This window comes from Lissotriton vulgaris, chromosome 2_1, assembly GCF_964263255.1.
Source record: "Lissotriton vulgaris chromosome 2_1, aLisVul1.2, whole genome shotgun sequence".
Classification (NCBI taxonomy): Eukaryota; Metazoa; Chordata; class Amphibia; order Caudata; family Salamandridae; genus Lissotriton; species Lissotriton vulgaris.
The window spans coordinates 319,617,671-319,643,369 of record NC_141687.1 but is presented as its reverse complement, the minus strand read 5'-3'; the positions used below and the strand labels follow the sequence as shown (position 1 = coordinate 319,643,369).

Below are 25,699 nucleotides of genomic sequence, written 5' to 3'. Positions count from 1 at the left end.
ACCAGACCCGGCTTACGAAGGTGAAAAAAACTCAATGGATATCACAACTAGTTCAAGATTTGATTTAATTAGAGGAACAGAACTGCATGGCATTAAGTTACTATTACACAAGAAGACAAACAATTAGAAATTAATAAGGAGTCTTGGTCTGTCGATTAAATGAATTGAGTAATAGTCCTCAAATTTCATTAAAAACATTTCAGAGGATTTATCGCTTTAATAGACATGCACCATGCCATACAAGAAAGTCCAGAAAAGGACATAAGTGAATAGGCCTCCAACAAGCCCTCCGGTGAAGAGTGGTCTTCGGGATTTGAAATATTTGTTCCACCGCCGGCCAGATTTTAGCACCAACAGTAGAGATAGGAGAAACGAAGCCAGGAAATAAAAGACAAAGCCATACAGGCCAGTCAGACCCAGAATTCCTGCTGTAGCCCCCGACAAGGCAGATACAGATGTCCTGCAATAGTCCAAAACCGCAGCATTGCCTCGCACTGCAGCTTCACTGATGAACTGAGGGCCTTCACGCTTCATCGCCAATGCTGCCATTACTGTAGATGGTTTTAACTGCACTGCATACAAAAGGGAGAAAGAAAAATAGTGAATGAAAACAGTTTGGTGTAACGTGCATTGCAATAACTTTCAATATAGCTATGCTGCCAGAAAGTTGGTGCCAGAGGAAGTGCAACAATTTCACAAAGTCAAATAGGCTCCATCTAGCTGGGAGCTAGGTCTTAACAACCAAATTGGACACGCTTCGTGCGAGTTTGGACGAGAACTGTCAAATGTCGAGTGTGGTAGAATGCGGGTATACCCCCAGAAGGTATCCCATAGTACACGCCTCAAATGCATCCAATATTACACACAACATATCAAACACAAGATTAGGGCCATCTATGGGGCGACCTTGGGGAGTACCCCCACTGTCACACGCTGGATGATTTAAGCCACATGACATGGGGTTGGCCTGACATGCGTTTCATGTAATGTTGATGTATACTTGGCACCGTACCAGATTTTAAAACGTCAACCCCTTACCACGTTTATACTTTTTTTGAAAAACATTAAAATAGAGTCAAACAAAAAACACAGACGTGGGGCGGCTTTGGACTCTAGCGGTGTGTAACAAAACTTAAACTTAATGAGACCCTGGATCGGGCACTTGAGAACACTCCTGACACATGCCTCTTGGGCGCCTTTCCTTGACCCATGCCCAGGAAGGTTGGGAAAAGGTTCAGTGAACTGGCACTGATCCTAGCAAAGATACGCACAGCCTTGGCCTGGAAGGCTAGGGCCTAAAATGGAAACTTGGGTTCGAGGTTTAACTTAGTGGGCGCGTGCTGAGGTGCGGGCGTTGCCGCGGTAAGAGACAGAGGGGTGTGTCATAGGCCAATAGTCATCCTATGGTCAGAAGTGTTTGATGGATGAGAGTTCTGTACAGCTGAAGTCGAACAGGTTGATGAGGAGCGGGCAGGGTTCGGGTCGATGGCCTGACAGAGGGTACAGAGTTTTGTTCAGGACTGCCCAGACCGATATGGAATGTTTCGCTAGACAGTCCGCATCCAGCAGAAGAGACCTTATTCCTGCCAAGGGCGCTGCTCCCAGTTAGAACCCCCCCCCCCCCCCCCCCCCGAAACCCCCCCCCTCTGACTGTTCTCCTACAGACTTAATGACATCCCCCCTGCCCGGGAAAGTAGTTTAAATTAGAATACGGTTTAGTGCAATTGTTGCGATTTTTGTTTGTTTGATATCCCACACTGGCATAATGCAAGCTGTCACATTCCTGACCCTCACAATGGTGTACCAAGGCACGTTAACAAAGATCCCAGGTGCACTTGATGGTTCTGGCCCCTCGTCCCCACACTACACATTATCAGGCCTCATAGACCAGTTCTGCCCCCATCTTGGTATATACAAGACCTGGGTTTTGTCTGGGACAAAGGCATGGAAGAAAGACCATTTTGGAGTAGGGGGTGAGGATGAGATCTACACGAGAAGTTGATAATGATGTTGCATTTCTATATATTTATCACTCGCTTCCTCGGTGTATATTGCATTATATGTTATTGGGAAAGTTTAAAAAATGTAAGTTTAAAAAATGTATGAGTTAAAAAAATACTACCAAATTCAGTAATAAATGCATCACGAACGTTTAGGATGATGCAATGAAAATATTTCTAAAACCAACCTTACAAAAACAATTTAACAATAAACCATCATGACAGAAAAATGCTTTGTACCGCCACCCCTAACATGTATTTCTGTTCTGGGTCCCGTGCTCTCCATGCCACTGGAATCAAGCTATCCTGGCTGAAGAGGGGTGAACCCCCAAAACTGGTCCTAGGACGCTTGTTTCCAGTCCAGGTAGGACCTGGCTTGGCAGTTGGGGCTGGACTGTTCCCATGAGGCACAGGGTCAAGACTGATTTGCGTATGGCTGGGTTCAAACTGGAATGGCTTAGTGAGCAAAAAACTATGGATTTAGGTCCAGATCTCTGTACTGGGGTGAATGTATGACATTGTTCTGCATTCTGTCCATCAACTGTGTTATTTGCATTTGTCACCCGAGTTGGACAGGTATGCCCAAACGTGGGTCCCGTGCTCTCCAAGTCTCTGGACTCAAGCTATCCTGGCTGAAGAGGGGTGAAACTCTATAACCAGTCCTAGGATGCTTTCCAGCCCAGGGTCAAGACTGATTTGCATTTGGCTGGGTTCAAACTGGAATGGCATGGTGAGCAAAAAAACGATGGATTTAGGCCCAGATCTCTGTACTGGGGTGAATGTATGACATTGTTCTGCATTCTGTCCATCAACTGTGTTTTTTGCATTGCTCACAGGAGGGTAGTCATGTAACTCAAGAAATACTTCCATAAGTTATTTTTCTGACAGGGGAGAGAGAAAGATGTTGAAGCACCAGTTAGGAATCCTGCAGCAAACGTTTAACCTTCTATATTTCATTCCAAAACATGAACAGTACAAACAACCATAGGCAAAGCCAATAGGTCTCAGTAATTAAACATTAGTTAGCAATTATTTCTGTTTTACCCAAGATGTCACAATAAATATTCAAGTATCTGAGACGGCCATCAAAATGAATAGGTCTTGCCTCAGAGCTATTGGTATAGTCTACTTTAGCTGAGTTGGACAGCAGTGTGGTTGCACAGTAGGTTTAAAATTATAATAAAAATTTCTATTAAACAACAATTATTGTTTTGTTATTTATTAAGGCTTGAGGGATGTTGTGAGGCTAGAAGTAAAATGCAAGGACATAGTAACATGAACAATGTCTGTCTAAAATAAGTATTAGGATTTAGCTAACACCAGCTGGTTTTTTCATGTTGGGTTGGGGGTGCAGAATAAAAAGAAAAGGATGGGTAGTGATAGGGAATACATAATTTGGATAATGGGTAGGGCGATAGTAAATAATAGTGGAGAGGACCGTTTACTTATATGTATGAAATATTGTTTACATTGATTGAAATTATTTTTAATTAATGGGTTAAGGCAGCAGCTATGGTGGAAGGTAAAATTACAATTTGAAAATGGGGGGCAGCAGCAGCATGCAAAAAGATGGTTTTAAAATTGCATACGGATATAGCCAGCTTTGGCTGCAGTTTATTTTTTTGTATTAAGGGTGTTAAAAAGGCAAAATGTTGTGGCAAGTTGAAAAAACAACCTTTATTATCACTGTTCAATATGGAAATAAGAAGCCTGTCGTTTTAATTTTTAGGCGTATTGCAATGGGCACAGCAGTAGTCTGAAGCTGGAGAATGAGGTTCTAGTGCCGGCGTCGACACAACATACTATGATTTTTGGCAAATGATAACGTGGTCATGTAAAAAAAAAAAAAATTTAAAACTACACTCAGACATAGCAAGTTAAAGGAACAGAGGAAGCACATTTTCTTATCACAAACAAAACAGAATACAAGAGAGTGGGTGCGTATAACAGTTGCCCAAAAGTTAATGTTTGTGGGCATGAGATCATAATGAATTCTGCTGGTTTTGAAAAGAACAAAAGTGTGTGTTTGAAGCTCTTTTTTTGGCACAGTCAAGTTAAAAATAAGACTTACGTTGTGGGTGAGGTGCATTTGTGTCACCTCTAATATTTTAAATTGCCACAATAAAGACATTTTGGCAGTAGCATTTGCTTCCAAGGGGATCCATGAAGGAAGGCGTAAATACTCGGTTATGGAAAACGTCTGAAGTAATTTTTGTGAAAAACAAGCATTTACAGGGAATGTTGTTTGCAAACGAAAGTTTTGTCAATGAAAAGAACCCAAAAGGGCATACATAACATAAGGAGAATGTGTAAGAAACACTTGGGGTAATTGTAATGTTAGCTTTGAAGAGGACTGTAAAAATTACCCTTGTGGTTCATATTTGGACACTCATAAGTGAAGGGTTAACATTTTCTCATGTACCCCTTTTAATAACCTTTTCAGGTCATAGGAATGTAATTAATTAAGGGTTGGTAGAGGAAGATAAACAACAGCACTGGAACACGTGAAGTTGTAGAAGGAAGTTGTGAAAAAAATATCTTAACAGAAGTGCGCAGTAGAAAGAGACAAACAGCTGAATCCGTGAAAGAGTCAATAAATAAGCATAAAAGGATGCAATTAAATCAGTCTTTTCTACAAAGAAGGATTAGCTAATTAACTAATAAATGATATGGACAAAGACAAGTTTAAATCTTTTTCTTAAAAGAAATGGAAATGTTTAAAAAAAATAAGTAAAAAATAAGACAGGTTAAATAAAGTCTGAAATTATTTTTAAAATATCATTTGAAGCAGGTGTAATGTTGTTGAAGGAATGCATGCATTCGCTATAATTTTAAGAAGCTACCAAATGTGTGTGTATTTCATTTGCACCTTTATGGTTGTAGTATTCAATTAAATGAGTTTTAGTAAGAAAAGTCAACTTTCTTGTTTTCTAGTTCTTTATTGTGAAATGGTTATCACTGATCTTAAACTCCTTATATGCAGCATTGTTTCTTTAACTGTGTACGGTCACAGCTCTACTAATAAATTACAATAACCTGTGCTTCTTTGAGTTTACCCAGTATCTGCAGCTTCAAAGAGAGCTAAAGCAACCTATGCTAGTAGCTGTAAAACTGTGTGATGGGCTTTGACGCAGAAAAAGAAAGAGAGCAATATGCCGTTACAGCCAAAAGTCCTGAATTGTAAATACAGTATCAGCTTTGAGTTCCGGCAGGCTAAACGCCCTGTTATATTGTGCAATACAATAAATTTCAGTTTGCCGGTAAGAAATTTGGACAATCTCTTTCCAATTAATAATGTAGTGTTGAAGTATCAGCTCCATCGTTCGCATTTTTTTGCGTATTCTAATGGGCAGGGAGTTGGTCTTTGAAGCTGGAGAACGAGGTTCAAGTCCCAGACTCACCACAACATCCTGAGAGTGGTTGAATGTGGTTAAATGATGTATACATTAATGCTAAGTAATAGGGTAGCACATTTCCTTATCTCCAGAGTATTTATTTTTCATGCAACTCTTGGGTTAATGTTGGAAACTAAGCAACAGTATTATTTTGAATGTGGTTAAAAACATTAAACAATCACAATTCAATAGGTCTTGCAGTTGCGAGATTTTGAGCTATTGGCGTTGTGAAGGACAATGCCTTTTGTTGAGTCTTTTAAAAAACCTGCAATAATAAAAGGCATTGTCATTTTCAATAGCAATAGGTCAAAGTTTCTAAAATGTGAGACCTATTGTATTGCAAATGCTTGTTGTTTACAAGCACCCCTTACTGCCCTTTCACGTTAATAGAAGCCAAGCCCCTTTCTTTTGCCCAGCTGTGTCTAAAGAAAGGTCTGAGGCTGCTATTAAATTGAAAGCACGGTATAAGGGCGCTTTTACCAAAAAAGCATTTGATTGTCAAAATGACAAACAAATGCCTTTTTTTTGTAAATATGCCCAGTGAAAGCGAGCATGGCGCGCTGAATGCTGCAAGAAAGCATGTAGTGTCTTCAGTTGGAGAAACTCATTAAAGAAAATAGTGCTAACAGACTATATAAGACATAGCGTGTTACAACCGAAGTAAAAGGAAGGAGGGTTACAAATGAAGATACGGCGGTACTAAGGAGGAACTAACAAGCCTATTAACGAATCAAAGCTAGTATTTACGAAGGACAATGACAAGCCAATGACAAATATGGGCGGAGAGTGGGCAGGCTTCAAGTACATAATCTAATACAGCCTGCCTTGCAGCGCAGCGCATGCACTGCCCAGGCTCAATCTAAAAAATCATTGTGAAGTAAAAGACTATAAAACTAAAGTAAGCATAACGATGAGGAGACAGTATACAAATGGAAAACAGCCTCAATAACATGGATTATACGTTTAATGATAAATTAAGCCTCTTCTCTGTAAATAATGTGGCACCAGTAAGTGCTTATTTTTTGATTCACAAAAAATATAGTTAAATGTCAGCTCAACAGCGAGTATAAAAAAAAAAAAATGTACCTTGCAAAAACAGTCTTTAGGACATGGGGAAACCCAATCAACCCTCGTAGGCTTGGGCAATGGTTAGTTTAAGTAAATGGTGACTACAAGGGATTTTGTTTTACAGTTGATTTAGAAAAACTTTGATAAGTTTAAATCATAGGCTCCTGAAATAATTAGACCGAATGTATCCACAGGATTACTTAGACATTAGTTGCACAATTTCTTTAGAAAGAGTATATTCAATCTTTTAACAGCTGAAGTAAAAGAAAAGAGAAGAAGCACATAGCCAAAGGAAGTTATGCTTAAAATCGATTATATTTGAATAAATCACAAAGAACAAATCATGGGGAAAAATAATAGAAGAAAACTTTAAATCAAAGTCATGAAAAGCAGTGTATTGATATTCACTCATCAATTCGTAACATTTCATCAGCTCCTAAAAGAATTTAAATGAAGAAGACCAAACACAACATATGTATAAAGGTGTCCTTCGGTGCGTAAAAGCTGGGGAGTTGATGACTTTAGGTCGACGTTTCGGTCTTTTCTCTTGAGTTTTATAAGACCATCATCAGGACTTAGTATTTCATCAAGTAAAAAACCCCTTCAGTGAAATTGGTGTCTGGGACTGATCTTCCAAGTAGGTATAGTTTTGAAAAGAAGAATCTGCCAAAGCTTACATCAACAGTTGGAGTTATTGAAGCGATCGTATTTATTTTAATGAAACGAAAGAAAGCCTTGAATCGGTAATCTCGCACTTCCTCGTAGTCTCCAGTTGAGAAGACAACTTGCAAAAACAGCCATAGAAAAATAAACGGGCAATATCAACTAAATAATAAAACTCAGTTAATCACGTGCAGTATCAAAGAGTTAATAAAAACTAATGAAAAGACAATGTAAATATTTATTTGGAGTCAATGTTTACTGAAAAATTAGGTCTCCTCTACGCAAATAATGTAGTGTGTACCTACCATAAACAAAAGTAACTTAAGCAAGAAAAGCAGTGAAAGGACACAAGTACTTGGGCGATGCTCCATGAGAGAGTTCAGCACGTCAAGCCGACACATGATCACATACAAGAAATCGTATCAGAGGGACAATGAAGTAGACCAATGATAAGCAATGGGCAGGCCTGTAAGCCCACTGATAGTAAACAAGACGTCTTGAAGAGACTGCACATGAGTTGTCTAGGCGAGACCTTAAAATAGAAGGCAGACATTTAAAAAGATACTAACTTCACACATGTGCAGGCACAAATCTTAAAACAGTCCAAAAACATTTTAATGTGGCCGTGACAAAAAAAGTATGCTAATTGGCCTACTGGATGTTTAAAGTTTAACTTTTAAACAGTCACCGTTCCCAAATATTTATTAAAAAACACAACTACAAAACTGAATTTGATTGTTACTAAACATTAAACAGTGTCTGATTTATTCCAGTAGCTTGTCCAAAAACAGAGATAGATTTATAATTTTATTCTGAACTTTAGTTTTTCAAATTGGACAACCACAGCTCTTCAAAAGAAATTATAGTGGCTAGTCACTGGTGATACATGCCAACATTAAATTCTTGCATGTACCACTTTTAGACACTGGTCATCCTACCTTGTGAGCTACAAGGCATACTGAGGTGAGATTTATTTAATATTTAAGCATAGGGATTTTCTGATCAAAAAAAGGTATTTTGACAGGTTCGCCTGCAGGTTTAACACCTGTAGGAGTCACAGTCAGGTTACATAGGTGGGCCTGAAGCCAGGTTTTCCCTGTCACGCTAGGGGATAGTATAAGAAGTGCTGCAGTCCACAGGAGCGATGTAACTTCATTCCACTGGTGCCATTGTCCCACACCATCTACCAGGGCCTTGCTGTAAAGATAATACATACATTGGTGATTAGCCAATTTTCCCATATTTTAGGGGTCAGATGACATGCAGAGGGGCCTGGAGAGCAGTGCCCCAGTGTGCAGAGTTCATATTACTCAGCAAATCATTAGGCTCAAAAGAAGCACTTTCTCACAAGGAAAGTAAGACTTAAAATTCTCTTGGATGGCATGAAATGCCCACAATTACTTTTGACAACTTTAAAGATCATCCACCAGAAACCAAGTCCTGTCTTTTAGGTCTTTGAGCTTGAAGTCAAATTTATATTTAATTGTGCTGCTACTGCTGAACCTCTCACACAATTACTCAAGGAGACAAACTGTGTTTGAAAGAAAGCTCAAGCTAATGCATTCACTAGAATCAAGAGTTGTTGCAGTGCTCTTTTTGCAACCATTTGTACCATAGATGCCCGTTTATATTGCAGTAGATGCCAATATGTATGGATTAGGGTAGTGTTCAACCAAAAAGGCAATCAAGTGGAGTCATTGCGACATCTGCAACAGTAAGTTACCAAATTCACACTGAAATGGATAAGAGCCCCCTGACATACCTTGTGGGACTATGTTTATAGTATTTATAGAGCGTGTGACTACCCTTGGGCATCTCAGAGCTAATGAGGCAGTTAGCGGGAGTAGGTATTAATCCTGTGGAAAGAGTCAGGTCTTAAGTTTTTTCCTGAACTGTGCTCCTTCTTGGGTGGATCAGATGTCTGAATTTAGGCTGTTCCAGAGCATAGGTATCAGATGGGAAAAAGACCTTCCACTCCAACTGGCTCTTTTTGTTACGGTATCCTTCATGAGAAACTTTGAGCTGTCGTTGGGGTGTGTAGTGAGGGATCAGGTTTTGAATGAGTGCCGGACCCCTTCCGTGCATGGCACGATGAGCCAGATTGAGGGATTTAAACTTAATTGTGGCTTGAACCGGAAGCCAGTGCAGTTCCTTCAGTCTTAATTTAATTGATTGACGTCTGGGTACGTTCAATAGTAGTCGTGCTGCTGCGTTTTGAACAATTTGAAGACGGTTGATTACATATTTAGGAAAGCCCAAGACGAGGGAGTTACCGTAGTCCAGCCTCGAGATCACCAGGGCCTGAACCACTGTTCTCCTTACGTCTTCCAGGAGTAGGGACATAGTCTTCCTAAGCAGACGTAGTGTCCCAAAGCAGGTGCCAGATAGCTTTTTGGCCTGTGTCTCCATTGTGAGATTCTGATCTAGCCACATGCCAAGATTTTTTATGGCGGGTATGGGGGAAGGCGGTGGTCCCCAACTGATTGGCCAAGGAATTTCCGCGCAGGGATGGAGTGTGTTTCCCAGAATCATCAGTTCTGTTTTGTCGCCATTTAGCTTGAGTTTACAGTCCGCCATACAAGATTCGATTTTCTCAAGGCAGGGAACAAGCTGCCGATGATCAGAGTTAAGGGTGTCTGAGATTGAGAAGACTAATTGTGTGTCATCCGCGTATGACACGATGGAGATGCCGAATTCTTGGATGATATGGGCCAATGGACTGAGGTAGATATTAAAAAGGGTTGGGCTCAGGAATGAGCCCTGAGGTACTCCCCCGGGTGTTGGGAAGGGGTCTGACTTAAACCTGCCCTCCACGCATTGGAAGGACCTGTCACTCAAGAAAGAGGCCACCCATTCCTTAGCTGTTCCACTAATGCCCACCTTTTCCAGTGTCTGGATCAGTAATGCCCAATGTGCATTCTACTAAAACTACAGTATAGATGGCAGGACTGGGCACAAAGTTGCACAGCACTATAATAATGAATAAAACATTTAACCTGTACCATCCCAAAGGAAGAAGCGTGTAGAATGTGTCAAAGTTTAGCAGGAGAGTGCGTTCATCTGGGGTGGCAGTTTATCAGTCGGTAATCTCAGGAGAGGTACGGTGGGGTGCATCACAATACTATGTGTCTCATAATTGTATGTCTGAGTCTCTGGGAAAAATGCATAGAGTCAAATACCTAAATCCTGTGCAGTTATCAATTAGAGGGCGACTATGGTGCAGTAGTAGTAGAGAATTAAAGTAGACAGAAAATGTGGCGAGAAATCAGAAGAAGAGGTAAAATAGATTGTAGTGAGCCAAGAGAATGTAGCTTAAAGTAGGGAATCTAACATGAGTGAAAGTTGGCCGGGACAAAGTCAAGTGGAACAAAAATGGTGGCTGTTGGAACTGGGGTCACCAGCTCCCAGAGGGTAGCATGGCACGCGCGGGTAGGCATCCGAAAGCTTATGTGTAAAGCGACCATACAGTACACGTAAACACTGAGACAGTAAAAACGGGCACGCAATGAGTGACGCCACTCCAGTTAGTTTGTATAAAAATTTGATTAAACTTTTATATAGAGCAGAGTCAGGGTAATCAAAAATTACAGTATCAATTACTTTTTAGTTTTCCTTCAGATAACATATGTTTCAACACCTTGTAATAAATACTAAGAGGAATAAATATTAAATATCAGAAAAATATTGAATATTAGATAATATTAAGTAAAGATGACCACAGGCCTGACCGTAGCCTTGCTTATCACCACCTGAAAGAAATACATTAAGGAGACAACCAAATGACGTTGCAACTCATTAGCTCTAGGCATTTTACCCACTTCTCACCAAGCAAGAGTGAGTGTTTTACAGCAGAAAACATGTAAATAAATAACTGTAGGCTTCCAGTAAATGTAGCACTAAGTGGGAGAAAAACCTTTCATTAAGAATAAACAACCCCTTGTGCAGGATTAACCATCTCCTTTATCAGGAATAACCATTTTAAGAATCACTCCCAGCAGGAATGAGCATTCCCTAGATTAAGGTTACCCATTTCATTAGGCATTCAAAAACAAGGCTCCCAGCAAGGGTGAGCATCTCTTTAGGGTAGTAACCACTTTTCTGAGCAGGAGTAAACATTTAATAACATGTAAACCATACATAAGGCCTAGGCTGAACGGAACTCCAGGCGAAATACAGATAATCCCTGGGTTTGGGCCTAGCACTCGCTAATACTCTTCATCATGGAACGGTAGACTTTCCATTAAGCCCCTAATCAGGGGTTACCCTTCTAGGAATGGAGGCCTATAAACTATGGGCCTTGGGACCTCTAAAACAACGGCACGGCTTAACCTTCCTTGGAGTCCTGCCTAAGGCAGATGGGATCAACCAGTCCCCTAACGTGGAGTTAACATGACTCACTTAGATCCCAAAGGGGCCTCCCGGGGTTCTAGCCTAGACTCAGTGACCATTTCATCAAAGGAATCAGTGTTCCCCTCCTCAGCACTAAACATTCCCTTAAGCAAGGATAAACATGGTATTAGGCAAGTACATTTCATCTGGGGTAACCATTTCCATTAAACCGGAAATTGGCAATGCATCAGGCAAGTGTAAACCATTTCATTTATTAGCAGTGCACCCCTCATTACTCAGGACTAAACATTCCATTAATTATGCATCACCATTTCTGTAGGAATAAGCACTACATCTGAGATCAATAGTTCTTCAGAGATAACCATTTCATCAGTCAGGGATTCGTATATGAACACCATGCCTGGGCAGGAGTAATCCAGGCCATTAAAGATAAACCAATACACTGGCCAGCCCCTAACCATGTACAGGGCTCCAATAAGCATTAAACTTCACCCCTGAGAGGGGTTAATTCAGCTAGTCCCGGTTACAGGGGACTACCTGTGGTCTTGCCCAGTTCTGGCCTGTGAGTGGAGGCCAACGGGGCCGAGGAACAGTTTCCCCCAGGGGAGGGGTGAATTCAGGGCCTCCCGCCCTCCTCCCCGGGGTTACCTTCTCTTCGGCCTTTCCAGGCCCTTGCGGAGATTTTCGATAGCGGAGGGCTCCTATTCTCCTTTTTGAGCCCTCCGGTGGTGTCAGTTACGAGAAAGGGCACTTACCCTTTCCTGAGCCCCCCCGTCAGGCCTCAATAGGAGAGCGCTAGAAAGGCAGTTTAGTCACCTGAGGCAGTCCAAACAGCGGGGGTAATTTAGGCAGTTCTGGACGCCAGCGCTGCGCAGTGATAGCGCTTAGCAGTCACTTCAGTGGGGGCACTTTCCTCAGGTCAGGCCACACAACAGTGGCAGAATAGCACAGGGACCCAGGTCAAGACAAAAAGGGGCAGATCAGCAAAGGGGGTCCAGGGCAGAATTAAGGGGCGCAGAGCTAACACAGCCCAGTACCTGGTTGTCCCCCAGCAGGCCTGTGGTAATTAAGTTCTCTTCTTGGCGCTTGATGATTCTTGCGCCCTTGTAAATAGCGCTCTCTGGGTTCCTTGAAGGGGGGGGGGTGGGTTGAGTTGATGGCTGAATCCAATCTCCTCAGCCGGTATCCTCAAGTTGCCCCTGGGTTCCCCTCCCGCCGGGCCAGACCAGGGGGCAAGTTCAGGATCCCTCAACACTTGGAAGGCAGCACCTAGGCCCTATCACTCCCAGTGTCATAGGTCCCTGTCTAGGCCCACTGCCTAGGACTCCTGCGTAGGTTCTCCCCCAGGTCTATGCTCCCTCAATCTGACAGGAAAGTTTCCCTCCCTTTCCTTATATAGTGCCAGTTGACAGTTGGCAGTGGCAGTTGGTGTCACCTCACCTGTTCCAGAAGGTTCTAGGAGGTTCCACCATTCTATTTATTTATTTATTTATTTTTTAATTTTCTAAAGCGCGAACAAATACCACGAATGGTGTCTCGGCGCTGGGCAGACAAAGTGCCACTTCCTGTGCATTATTGAGTGAATAGCCATGTCTTCACTTGCTTTCTGAAGAGCAACAGTGAGGGGCTGGTTTTTATGTGATGGGGCAGGGAGTTCCAGAGCCTCGAGGCGGCCACCAAGAAGCGTCTATCTCCCCAGGTGACTGTTCTCACTCGTTGAATGCATAGTGATGCGAAAGAGGCAGATCTTAGCGCTCTTTTGGGAGCATACAACTGCAGTGATTCCCTAAAAAAGTCGGGTCCTTGGCTATTCAGTGCCCTGTATATAATACACAAAGCCTTGAATTTTGTTCTCTTTTTTACTGGGAGCCAATGCAGTTGGTAAATGACTGATGAGATCGGTGCGAACTTGGGAGCTTTGGTCAGAATTCGCGCTGCGGCGTTCTGCACCATTTGTAGCTTTTTAAAGACCTGCTCCTGGGCATTCAGCAGAAGCCCATTACAGTAGTCCACCTTGGATAACACCAAGGAGGACATCAGGGTTTTCCCTGCGGATAGTGGAAGGTAGGGTAGTATCTTTTTCACCTTCCGCAGCGTAAAGAAGGCAGAGGAGACTACTGCGTTTGCGTGGTTGGTGAAACTTAGTTTGTTGTCGAACAACACTCCTAGGTTTCTAACCTTTGAGACTGGGATGGGTGGATTGCCCATTTCCGGTGGCCACCAGATCGGAGACCAAGATGGTTTTAGGTCTCCAAACACCATCACCTCGGTCTTATCGGTGTTTAGTTTTAGACAATTACTGTCCATCCAGCGACTAATGGCTCTCATCCCAGTCTGAAAGTTGGCTGCCACTTCGATCCCGTTCTTATGTACTGCCAGCACCAACTGAGTATCGTCGGCGTACGAAGTCACTCCCATTCCATAGGTTTTAATGACCCTCGCCAAGTCCGACACATAGATGTTAAAAAGCGTCGGACTCAGCGAGGATCCCTGGGGGACTCCACAGGGTAACACAAACGATGGTGAATAGAAGTTCCCCATCTTCACTGACTGTTCTCTATTGGCCAGGAATGAGGTCAGTAGTTCCGCAGCCCTGCCCTTTATGCCCATGGCTTTGACACGGTCGATCAAGATGTGATCGACCGCGTCAAAGGCCGCTGATAGATCCAGCAGGATCAGAACAGCCGAACCGCCCTGGTCCATGATCTGTCTGATCTCTTCAGAGGCCTTGATGAGCGCCGTCTCCGTTCCATGTCCACTCCTGAACCCGAACTGGGTGTTATCTAACAGGTTGTTTTGATCGATGGAGTTTGCCAGCTGTTTATTTATGACTTTTTCAAGTATTTTTGAAGGGTAGGGGAGGGCTGCTATAGGGCGATAACTTTTTAATTCCAAGGTGTTAAGGGTTGGTTTCTTTAAAAGTGGCTTTATTATAGCAGTTTTCCAGTTTTGGGGATATTTTCCTGTGTCACAGATAGTGCTGCAGATGTTCTCCAGGATTGGTGCTACCACATCGGATGTTAGTTTGATAATGGTTGGTGGGCAAGGGTCAAGAGGGGAGCCTGACATGGTGGTTTTAATGAGATCTTTTATTTCTGGCAGTGATGGAGGGATAAATTCAGTCAGAGATGAGGATGTGAGTTCCATATTCTTGGTGTTATCTGACATTTCCTCATTTGTGATGTTATTAAATTTATCGAAGATTTCTGTTACCTTGGTCCTGAAAAAGTCAGCCATTTTATTACAGAAGTCTTGGGAGGTTTCATTGATGTTGGCTATTGGTATCGTTGTTAGTGTGGCCACTGTCTGATATAATTTCTTACTGGAATTCTGTGCTTTTTCTATCTGTTCACAGAAATATTTGCTTTTTTCCAGTCTTAGCGTCTTTCTGTAGTCTGATAGCGCTTGTTTGTACCTTTCTTTGTCGTTGTTGTCATACTTAACTCGCCAACGCCTTTCTAGATTGCGGCATTTCTGCAATTCTAGCGATGGGCAGGCTGGCAGGTTAATATGGATACATTGTTTGAGGGTTCTAGCCAGCTCCTGGACTACTAGAATGCGCCCACAAAGACCACGCTGCAGTAGCAGGGGTCAGTGGCAGCCATGTTAGGGGAAGGAAGCACCTGCACCTTAACATTAGTTTGACATTACACAGGGCTTTCTCCACTACACAAGGCCTATACCATTTTATTACTATGGGGGACATCCTAAATTAATAAAAAGCGAAAAATTTCTGGGAAAAGGGCCAAGTCCTACAGTGGCGAACATAAAATCTAATTTAGAAAGGTAAGTGAGTATTTGAGAGAAGGAAAATGTTGATGACAACTGCAAGAGCAGAAATACATAAAGTACGGGGGAACAAAGTGTACAGCCTGAGCCATGGTTGTTTATTTGGTTTTCTTCCAGCTCCTATTGATGTTCCGATATACGGTACTATTTGTAACACATTCCAACTTGACTATATGTAATTGGCCTTCCATCTGCAAAGTACCACAAAAATCTCAATAAAATTTGCTTAAAAAAATAAATAAATAAATTATATATATATATATATATATATATATATATATATATACACACACACACACATATATACACACACACACACACACACATATATACACACACACACGTATAGTACAAAGGTGGTCAGCAGATCAGCAGAAAACTATTTTTGAGTAAGAATTTATAATTTTTTTTTAGAGGTTCTGGAAATAAAGTTATGTTTCTGTAGTGTTATTCCTAATCATTTGACATTCTGTGTTCTATTTCATTGTCTTGTCTGTATTTCTATTCATTTCAGAAAACGTGAGATGTGTTCTGTCCTTTTTGGTGTTGTCTAGCCTTCAGGTGTTGGTGTTACAGGTACCCATTATCTGTCAGAAAAATTTGGATTGTTTTACTTCAACTGTGGCTAAGCAGTAGCAGGTGGGGCAGAGACACCGTTGCCACGAGTTGGAATAAAGAATACAAAACCCCACACTGCTCAGGCGGCCAGCAAAATTAGTTTATGGCTCTTATATAACCAATATAAAGTGTATTTGTAAACAGCATGTTCACCTCAGGGGCCTCTTGGCGCCGAATAAAAGATATTTATTGTTTCTCAACTTCACTCATTTTATCGATCAGATGGATGAAAAACTGAATAGACCCGCTGGGATTTTAATCTGTGACCATGAGGTCATATACAGGTTTCTGGAGTGGAAAAATTTGGCCACTGAGCCACCAGAAAAGGCCTGAGGTGTAGGTCCTCTCGTCCCAACAGTAGACCACGGACAGGGGCCAGTGCATACTGGGAGGAAGTAGCTAACACCTTAAAAGGCCCATACTCCCCTCTACAATTTAACACCACTTACATTACAAGTAACCTACATACAATAGCCTATTTTACTACATCAATAATGCTAATCTCCACTAAGCAGCAGTGCAGTACTTCATGAACACACAACAGGACAGTTTGGAATAGAATGAAGTGACCAATTAGATTATTGCTTATTGAGAGTTAATACAGCGGATTACAATATGTATTGAGAGTTAATACAGCGGATTACAATATGTATCAGCAAATACTATGAAATCTCACCACAAACAAAAAGGCAGATCAAGAACCACAGATAAGGCAAAAGAAGTTCAACTGTGGCTTCAGCTAAACGCCTTGCTCAGCCCGAGGTCTCATCTAAATGAGGAAATAAGGGAGAATATGAATGTATTTTAGATAATCACTAGAGACATGCAGATGGAACAACTCATGGAGTGGGGTGCTATCTTAAAAACAGGTTGTGTGTTGGCTCTGTACAGTCCATAACACACTGCCATATAGGATGCTAACAAAAGCTGTGGACTTGGATGCTAAATACTTGGGTAGTGTGGAAGTGTAGTTGAGATGCTTGATGGAACACTACAAGGCTGACTCAAAGACAAGCAACGTGACTAAGGAGATATGCGGTACAGCACTCCATAGTGGGAAGATGTAATGCTTGTTTGATCACAAGGCTTTCAATAGCATAATGTTGTCAGACGGTCTGGGGCAGCAGCTTACACGGATGACATTATTAACGATAATCAATTTCAACAGGGCTAAAAGTCTGGCTTTTAAAGTGCCAACAAGAGTCTTCACAAAGGAAGTTTATATGTATGTTGCACATACATATGTTGGTTGCAAGTTAGAAAACGATTTGTAAGCTCAAAGTACTTAATATATTTTTCAAAATTAAACAAACAAGCGCAACAAACCATGATCTCATTCACCATGCATTTTCTTATGTCAATTGGTGAAAAAAGTCAAAGAGTTTTGACTGTATGAAATGTTTAGCCCTTGCTAAAAATGTCGTACAGTCCCTTACTAAAAATGTTGTACAGTCAAAACTGACTTTTTTCACCAATTGACATGATAATAAAATGCATGGTAAATGAGATAATGGTTCGTTGCACTTGGCTTTGTTTAATTTTGAATAATATATTAAGTACTATGAGCCTACAGAAGTTTTTCAAGAATGCTCATTAAATTATTTGCTGAATATACCAAACAGGGACTTTACTTTGATTATGTCTTTTCAAATAAAGGTCTAGGATTATTTTTTATTTGTATTGTACTGTACCCATGTCCGAAACTACGATTGGGTCACCACATTTTTTAAATGGCTTGCAAGTTAGAGCCAGACCTATTGGCTTTGTAAATGCAAGGAAGGGGGAGTAACAAAACCGGACCATCTCAAAGGGGTGGTGGGGGGGAGAGGCGGCGCTCTCCACCCTAAAATCTTACCTTTGTTCATTTCACTGTCACGCCTTGCAAGTCTTCACCCATTTCAAACGGGGTTTCTTTTTCTTGTAGAGCTCCATAAACAGAGGGTTGGAGGGAGGAGGGAGGGTAAATTGACGAGGCACTTTGTGCCTGTGCTTTTGTTATGTTAAGAGCAGACGCCATTAACCGTCCCAGGGGGGTTAATTTAGTATAGCTGAAATGCTTCAGCTGTAGTGGCAGGCAGGGAGTCTCTCTCCTCTGCTAAAACCGAAAGCAAACAAACAGACAGTCCTGTTCTTTGCGTTTTATTTCATAGCAGAGGAGACTCCTTGCCCCCCACTGCAGCTGAAGCATTTCAGCTCTACGAATTAATGACAGTGCTTAATTTGTAAAGTAAAAAGGTGCTGCTGCTAAAGATTTCTCAGAAGAACGTGGTCATTGCTATCAAAGGTCGAGGTGGTGAATACTAAGGGTGCGTTGTGTTGATTTCACCTCAGGCCTCTCGCATTGACCACCAGAACTCCCTGCCCCTTTACCTCACACTTTCACATTCGTTTTCCTCCTGTTTAAGAGGTCGGGCACAGCCATAGACTGATAAGATATTTGCCCCAGAGCTCATTCACCTGTAGGGTGAACTGGTGGCTCAAATGGGTGTTTAAGAAGCTCTCTCGGTTAATCATGCGCAAAGACTTTCAGCACTTCCACTGAGGTGCTAGTCTGACCTGTCAAGTTAGTTTCTTATGTTGCAGTAGTTTAACAAAACTCACTCGCCTTTTTGTAAAATTCATAAACCATGAAGGCTTTGGGTACATAGACCAGTATTATGCAGAACGGTGCCCCTATGAGATGAATAGGAGTCACGGGGGAGACTTTCTAGGCAAGTAATAACTTATGTAGAACTATGCTTATGTCCCAATCCTGAGGGACTGAAATACCTTTTAGATACCTGTGCCGTCATTAAGTGCAACTTAAGATGTTTGCAGCAAGGTAAATTAGCATGCCATAGATTTTTTTTTTGCGATCAACTATATAAATTCATCCTGGATCTAAAAAGCTAGATAGACTGCTGCACCAAACAATGAGAAAAATCAAGAAGGTAAAATACCTACATAAGACCAGTTCAATTACCACCAGCTCATCACGGTGAACCATAGCACAGTAAAGTTTCCAGAATCAACATATTGGAAATTAAGTTGAAACACAGTAGAAGACTGGGGGAAAAGAAAAAACAAGCATTGGCATAGCCGATAGGTCTCGCCTTTGGGACCTTATAAGTGTTTATCCATGCAACAGTGGATGTTGTTGCAACAAGGATATTGTGCTGCATAACTTAATACTTATAAGGTCCCAAAAGCGAGACCTATTGGCTATGCCAATGCTGGTTGCATTTGCTCTCTTACTTGGGATCAAATTATGTTAAGAAAAAATAAGTTCTAGTACCTAAAATAAGTGTTTGTGGGTCCTACCCGCAAACACTGGCTTGAAATAAAGATTGCAATACTTTAAATGGGACAGAACTGGTAAGTCACTATAAAAACTTATATATTCAAGTGCAAAGTGCCTGCCCTTTTCAAAAGCAAGCAATACTTTTAATGAACCGATTTTTAATATATCAGGCACTGTACAGAAGAAGTACATTACTCTACGTGGGAACAGATACTTCAAAACCTAACTAATTTTAGTTTCACAGCACTGACAGCAGCAATATATGAAACAAAAAGATTGTCACTTCCCAGCAGAGCAGCAACTCTTCTTTCTTGTACTTTTCAAGGGCCGTACATAAGCACCTGGTGTATGTTTCTATCCTCATCTGTTAACCCACACCAGTGCTTATTCATGTATAAATTAGTAGCGTAAATCAGGTGTCAAGTGCGAGGATCGCTGATGATGGCGAGCATGAGAGAGGAAGGGAAAGAGCAACTAAGTGGGATAGAACAGAAAAGAGAGGAACGGAATAAGAGGCAGAGTGTGATAGAGATCAAAAGAAGCAGAGAATTAGACAGAGATGGGTCTGTTTTCCTATGAAGCGTGAAATGACAAAACTATTGTAGCAACCGCTATGTAAAAGCAAAACAACAATGCACTCTCTAATTTCATGCCCGGAAGGTACTGAAACCCTATGCTGCCGTCAATAACATGCACCTTGCATTCAGACAACTCGCTCCTCATTCTCGCCCTTCACTTTCACGCTCACCCTGCACTCACAGAGATCACATTGGCACTCACACTGATCCCCATGCACTCACACCATTCACCCGCTCACCTTGCACTCACAGTGATCACTCTGCACTCACAATGCACTTGCGCTATTCACCCTGTACCTCACCCTGCAGTCATACAAGCACACTACTCAACCTGCACTCATGTGGCACTTAACTCAACTGTCCCCCTCACTGCTTAATCTGCAGTCTCACTCAAATAAGCCTATCACTAACCTTCCACTCATTCGTCCCTCTCTGCACTTACATTCGCACCCAAATTTATGTGGTCACCTCACGCACCCTGCAGTCACTCCTCTTACCCTACTCTCAAACTGTGGCATGGCTCACCGTGCACTCACATGGGCCCTTCTGCTACCCACACAGCGCAGAGGTTTAAAAAAGGTTAAACATTATTTGCCGGATATATGGCCTGGGATATGCGTGTGGCAGTCGATTATGTAGTGTACCAGCTTCCAGAAACTTCTGTCAGGTGTTGGGGGGGCCCCAACAACTAAAACTAATTCATCTGGGGGGGGCTCAGCTGCCAAAAGTTTGAAGACCTCTGTCCTAGGGAGTAGAACGATACACCAGTCAATTGTATAAGGTGAAACATGTACATTCCTCTGAGGGAATCAACGGCCACTCGGTGTAAATTTAAAAGAATTGAACAACAGATAAACAGATAATTGTGCTGACAAGCCAGATCTCAAGCAGGAATACTTGGAATCTGTTCGTCTTATCTCAGAAGTCAGCACACTTTGAGTAGCTGGAGAAAGGAGCAGCATCCCGTAAAGGTATCTATCTCTCTGAAATCAGTGTGGGTACAGGTCTAAAAAACACAAACGTATGCCAAGGGTGGCGTAAGGTCAGCTACAGAAGATCGCAGTTCGGGGACAGTGGTCAGGCCGTTACGGTAGCTGCCCTGCCTGCAAGTTACTCAAACGATGCTTCAAAACAGCCAGATGGTAACTGCTCAAGCGCATATGGCGATAATCATAGCACTCATACAGGCCCAACGGATTAAACTCCATGCTGGGCTTTTCCAGCCACACCGGGCTAGGGCCCAAAGAGTGACCGTGGTGGGCAAAGGATGTTGGGAATTTGCCAGTATTACTTTAAGACAAGTTGGGCATGCGCACCCTGCAGCTACCGACAGCAAGTAGAAAGAGCTGACAAAGCAACCTCCATGCTAGAATTGCACGGTATCTATTCCTCTGCAACGAAACGACAAGACACCGACGTTCGCAACAACATACATAAACCTTGCATTCCTTTGGCACAGATGCTGACGTATTGCGAAGAAGGTACTCACACAGCAAATACCCCGTTCAAGGGGTCACCAGGAACTTCCAGCAGCCTCAAGCCCGGACGCCGGCTCAATAAAACGCAACAGTCCGAGTCTAATCACTAAAAAATCAGGAAGTAGCCCATTTGACAGAACGGGAGAATATAAAGCAGATGCATGCTACAATAGAAGCACACCGTAAGCTAATGTTGCGTTTAAAAAACAAATAGCAGTCCAGTGGGGTAAAAAGCGTGCTATCTTCGGAAATGGTTCTTCCATCTGCATAGTATCCTGCGTACTACGCAGACTCGTTACAGAGAGCTCCGCCCATCATTGAGGGATCCGCGTATCCTAGTGTCGAAGTCGGTTGGATTCAATAGACTAAAGCAACAGCACACCGAGCTGACCTGGCGATGACCCGGCTGAAAGAAGCCGATCACTGTAGTCCCGTTCATACGTCGTCTGCCGGTCCAGCTTTCTATCCAAAAAGGTGTTGCATACTCGGATTTTTGAGTCAAGAATTCAATTGTTTTAAGGAATACTACAAGTCCGACCATGCAACTTGTATTTCGTTCAAAACAGGACTTCTGACAAGGGACCATATCGCTTTCATTTTAAATTAACATTCTTTGTGTTAGACGCGCTTTCCGAAGTTGTCGCTAAACAGATGTTCTACGCTGACTGGTGCTAGTGACTGAGGCGGGGCATCCTTTAAACATGGCTGCTCTTGGACGGATATGGGTGGTCCGTTTCAACATGGCCCTTGGGAGAAAAGGTGTGGCATGAATCTGACATGGTCATTCTGTAATGATTGTTTAAATATGGCCGCCGCGAAAGTAGTCCTTTCTCTGTTTAATTTGTTCGGGGCAGTCCTTGTTTCTCTTTAGCCGGCTAGAGCTACTGGTGGTTCGGTCTAGAGAGCAGTGTAGAGAGGATTGCGTGAGCTGGAGAGAACATGTCTTACATTCCGGGACAGCCCGTGGCGGCAGTAGTGGTGAGTGAGAAAGGGTGTGGATGCGGGGAAATGCAATGACAATCTTGGGTGTCTGTTGTGCACAATAAAACAGCACCTGTTTTCTACATTTTTTTTCGATCTTCACTGTTTTTGTCAGTTTCTTACTGCTTCCTACACTATTTTTACCACACAATTACCCATATTGCATTTTGCGTCCGTTACTATATCACCTCTGTCTCATATCTATGTAGTATTAAGGTTCTTCAGTGTAAAGTGCCCCACCCCTCTTATTGCGAATGACTCATCCCACTCTTCAACATGTTCTGTACCCTTTACTTTATATGTGAATGATCTACCTTTTACGCAGTGGTGAAACGTCTGGGGCTATTTCCTAGAGTGTTAGTTTAAATCTTGTTTGCATTGGCTTTCGAATGCCTTTTCTTTTTGCTGTTTTATTTCATTCAATAAAACGTCTTTAAACTAATTTCTCTGTGGTACCTGGCCCTCTTATAGGGCCGGTGTGGGAGTAAAACGCAGGGCGGCTCAACTTCACAATTATTATTGTCTCAAACAGAAACGAACCCCCATGCAGAACGTCTCTTGATGCGTTCCAGTTCTAACTTGCTTAAGCCAAACTTTTTCACTGATGTGTGCCACAAACCCCCACATTCCTCTTCTGCCTGTCAGTCTTTTTCAAACCCCCTTGACACTTAACAGCGAAGCACGTTCAGAGGAGCAGACTCACATTATTTGTGGCGTCGGCATGCACATTATGTATGTAAACGTGTCCCAGGAACATCTCGCCACTTTTCTACAATATAATTAGGGCTACCGATTTTATGGTATTTTTTTTTTTTTTTGCCATTTCTGTCTGTATTTATCCATATTTATTTTTGGGGCATTTTATCTATTTATCCACATTTATTTTTGCCGCAATCAAAAGACAGCGCTGCAGCTAGTATTTTGCCACATTTAAATACACACTGTACACGGTTTCCCTTTAATTTCTATTTAATATTGTACATGTGAGAATCTATTACAGACGTTTCTTTTAGATCAAAACAGGCCTCATCTATGAAAAATGGGTAGGTGTCAGTGATTATTTGCAGTAATATAAATAAATAAGCTGATGCTGTTGTGCACTCAGGTGAGCACTGTTGCTCCTTCTTTTGAAACCTGTTTGTGCTTGTGCCTTAGGCTTGGTTCATGGAATCAGAAAGCTGACTTCCTGGCTCAAGGCTTCCACTGGGGTGCGCTTGAAAACAGGGTGCTAGCAGCGATGAGACCCCTGTATAAGGTGGACCCGGCCTAGCCTGTACTAGTAATATCGACCAACAACCAAAATTTTAAAAAAAAGGGTCAGAGACTAAATACATTAAATTTGTTTGCGCAGCTGCCGAAAAGGGTACATTTGAGGTGCCTCAGCCCCCCTGGACCTACTACTTCCCCAATTAATGTATCACAAGAGGAGGAGATCCACCTAACTCCAAAGCTTTTAAGTGAGCTGGGTCCTGCCAGTGCTCAGCATCAGCAGTTCTGAAAAAGCTGGTGCTGAGACGGGTCCCTATCGGGCTCTCCATTTTTGCCCTCACCCTCAGGGTGGGAAAAAAAATCTTAACAGCAGTATCGCCCTTTGCTGCTTTGATGTAACTTAAGAGATTCGTTATAGTTCTTTCACAGTCTCACCATGTCAGAACTGAAGCATTTTTAATATTATATAGAACAAAGCCTTAGTTGTTGCTTATTTACAGTATGCACATAATTCAGCCTAACTCTGCTAAATGTGCCGATGTAGATTTTTTTAATCCTCCTAAAGAATTTTTCACAAAGTGATTAAAAGGGCATGAGTTAGCTCTTCAAACCTCTATTAGCGTCAATCCCTATCCTCATGACATTTGTGAAGTTTCTCAGCTCTCTTACCTCTCTTCTTAACTACACAAGCATGTGCACCAATTACGTAACACAAGGACATATTCATTTTTGATTGTTACAGGGCGATTGACAGTACACAGTGTACTGCACTGCAAGAACTGCCCGGCCACAGACTCGGCAAACACTCCAGTTCCTGCGAGTAGACTTTGAAGCTGCCATCAAGCTTCGCTTGGCTTTGAAGATGCAGTGGCTGGAGTGTTTGCAGAGTTTGTGGCCAGTTTGTTCTTGCAGCCTCATGTTGTTACAGATTTATATAGTGCGAACTCTGCACAGAGGTATTTGAGCGCTTTAATTTTCCGCACATATTACATAATACAAGGACAAATTCATTTTCGGCAGTCACGGGGAGATTACATGACGGTACACAGTGCACTGCACTGCGAGAGCAATCTACCACAAACACGTAAACATCTAGCCCCAACCACAATTGGCTCAGGGGCATGGCAGCAGGTAAAAAAAGACCCTAAGTCAGAGGTCTTCAATCTGTGGGGCGCGATCCCCAGGGGGGTCGTGGAGTCCTGGGAAGGGGGTCGCCGATTCTGTCAGAGTGCAGTTCCTGGCGTCGGGCTGATTGAGGGTGCTCACGGCGGAGGCCTTCTTCACACCAAGGTGTGAAAAATATTAAAGCCTCATTAACAAGTAAAGGTCTTTTGAAGACCTGTGAAGTACTCTGGTGTGCCTTTGTATATGTCCCTGAGGCTGTTTCAGCAGGGCTCACATACACGAGCTGGGGGGGCTGGGGGAGGAGGCTGTAGCCTTTTGAGTTCAATGGACTTCGCTGTGCAGTTTATTTTAATTTGTAACGTTTTATATAGCGCTAGTTTAACCTGTAGGTATCTTAGTGTGCCAGTGGAATGGTGGCTGCTGCTGCTGGTCTCGCCTGCTTTCTGCCACCTCTCCTGGGTCATTCGGGTTGTTCACATGCATACATGTGTGTGTGTGTACATGTGTGTGTATGTATGTATGTATGCATGTATGTATGTATGTATATATGTGTGTGTATATATATATATATATATATATATATATATATATATATATATATATATATATATATATATATATATATATATATATGGATAGATGTGTGAAAAGGTGGGTGGGTGGAGGATGAATGGATGGATGAAAGGGTGGATGGATGAATGATCTATGGATAAAAGGTTGCATGGATGGATGTGTGAAAAGGTGGGGGATGAATGGTGGGTGGGTGGATGGATGAAAGGGTGGATGGATGAAGGATGAATGTATGTAAGGATTGAAGGATGAAAGGGTGGGTGGATGAATGTATGGATGGAATGAAGGATGGATGGAAGGATAAAAGGATGGATGGATGTGTGAAAAGGTGGGTGGATGAATGATGAGTGGATGGATGTAAAGATGAAAGGGTGGATGGATGAAGGATGGATGGATGTGTGAAAAGGTGGATTGAGGATGGATGGATGGATGAAAGGGTGGATGGATGAAAGGGTGGATGGATGAAGGATGGATGGAAGGATGAAAGGGCAGATGGATGTATGGATGGAAGCAAGGAAGGATGAAGGAAGGATGGATGGATGTAAGGATGGATGTGTGAAAAGGTGGGTGGATGAATGATGAGTGGATGGATGAA

General features: G+C 42.3%; 2 protein-coding genes across 4 annotated transcripts in view; one reads left to right on the top strand and one right to left on the bottom strand.

Moving 5' to 3' along the window:
• Nucleotides 1–47: 47 nt before the first annotated feature.
• Nucleotides 48–21,366, bottom strand: EMC6 (ER membrane protein complex subunit 6). Of its 2 annotated transcripts, none has more exons than XM_086955027.1 (2): nucleotides 21,231–21,366; nucleotides 48–572 (listed from the first exon to the last, which is right to left on the bottom strand). In XM_086955027.1, exon 2 carries the CDS (start codon nucleotides 547–549, stop codon nucleotides 217–219), a length of 333 nt encoding a protein of 110 aa, XP_086811153.1. In that variant the 5' UTR covers nucleotides 550–572; nucleotides 21,231–21,366; the 3' UTR covers nucleotides 48–216. The 2 variants fall into 2 exon arrangements, with proteins under 2 accessions (XP_086811153.1, XP_086811154.1); XM_086955028.1 differs by having other exon boundaries at nucleotides 48–567; nucleotides 21,231–21,364.
• Nucleotides 21,367–21,905: 539 nt separating this feature from the next.
• The window catches only part of TAX1BP3 (Tax1 binding protein 3), a 173,155-nt gene continuing 169,361 nt past the window's right edge, over nucleotides 21,906–25,699 (top strand). Inside the window, exon 1 of one of the 2 annotated variants that reach the window (XM_086955025.1) lies at nucleotides 21,906–22,197. In XM_086955025.1, the coding sequence (XP_086811151.1) occupies nucleotides 22,159–22,197 (39 nt within the window). In that variant the 5' untranslated portion in view covers nucleotides 21,906–22,158. The remainder of the gene's footprint in view (nucleotides 22,198–25,699) is intronic. The other variant, XR_015308369.1, reaches the window with a different exon arrangement.

Coding starts and splice junctions, on each gene's coding strand:
- EMC6 (XM_086955027.1), bottom strand. CDS start 549: ATGGCAGCATTGGCGATGAAGCGTGAAGGCCCTCAGTTCATCAGTGAA.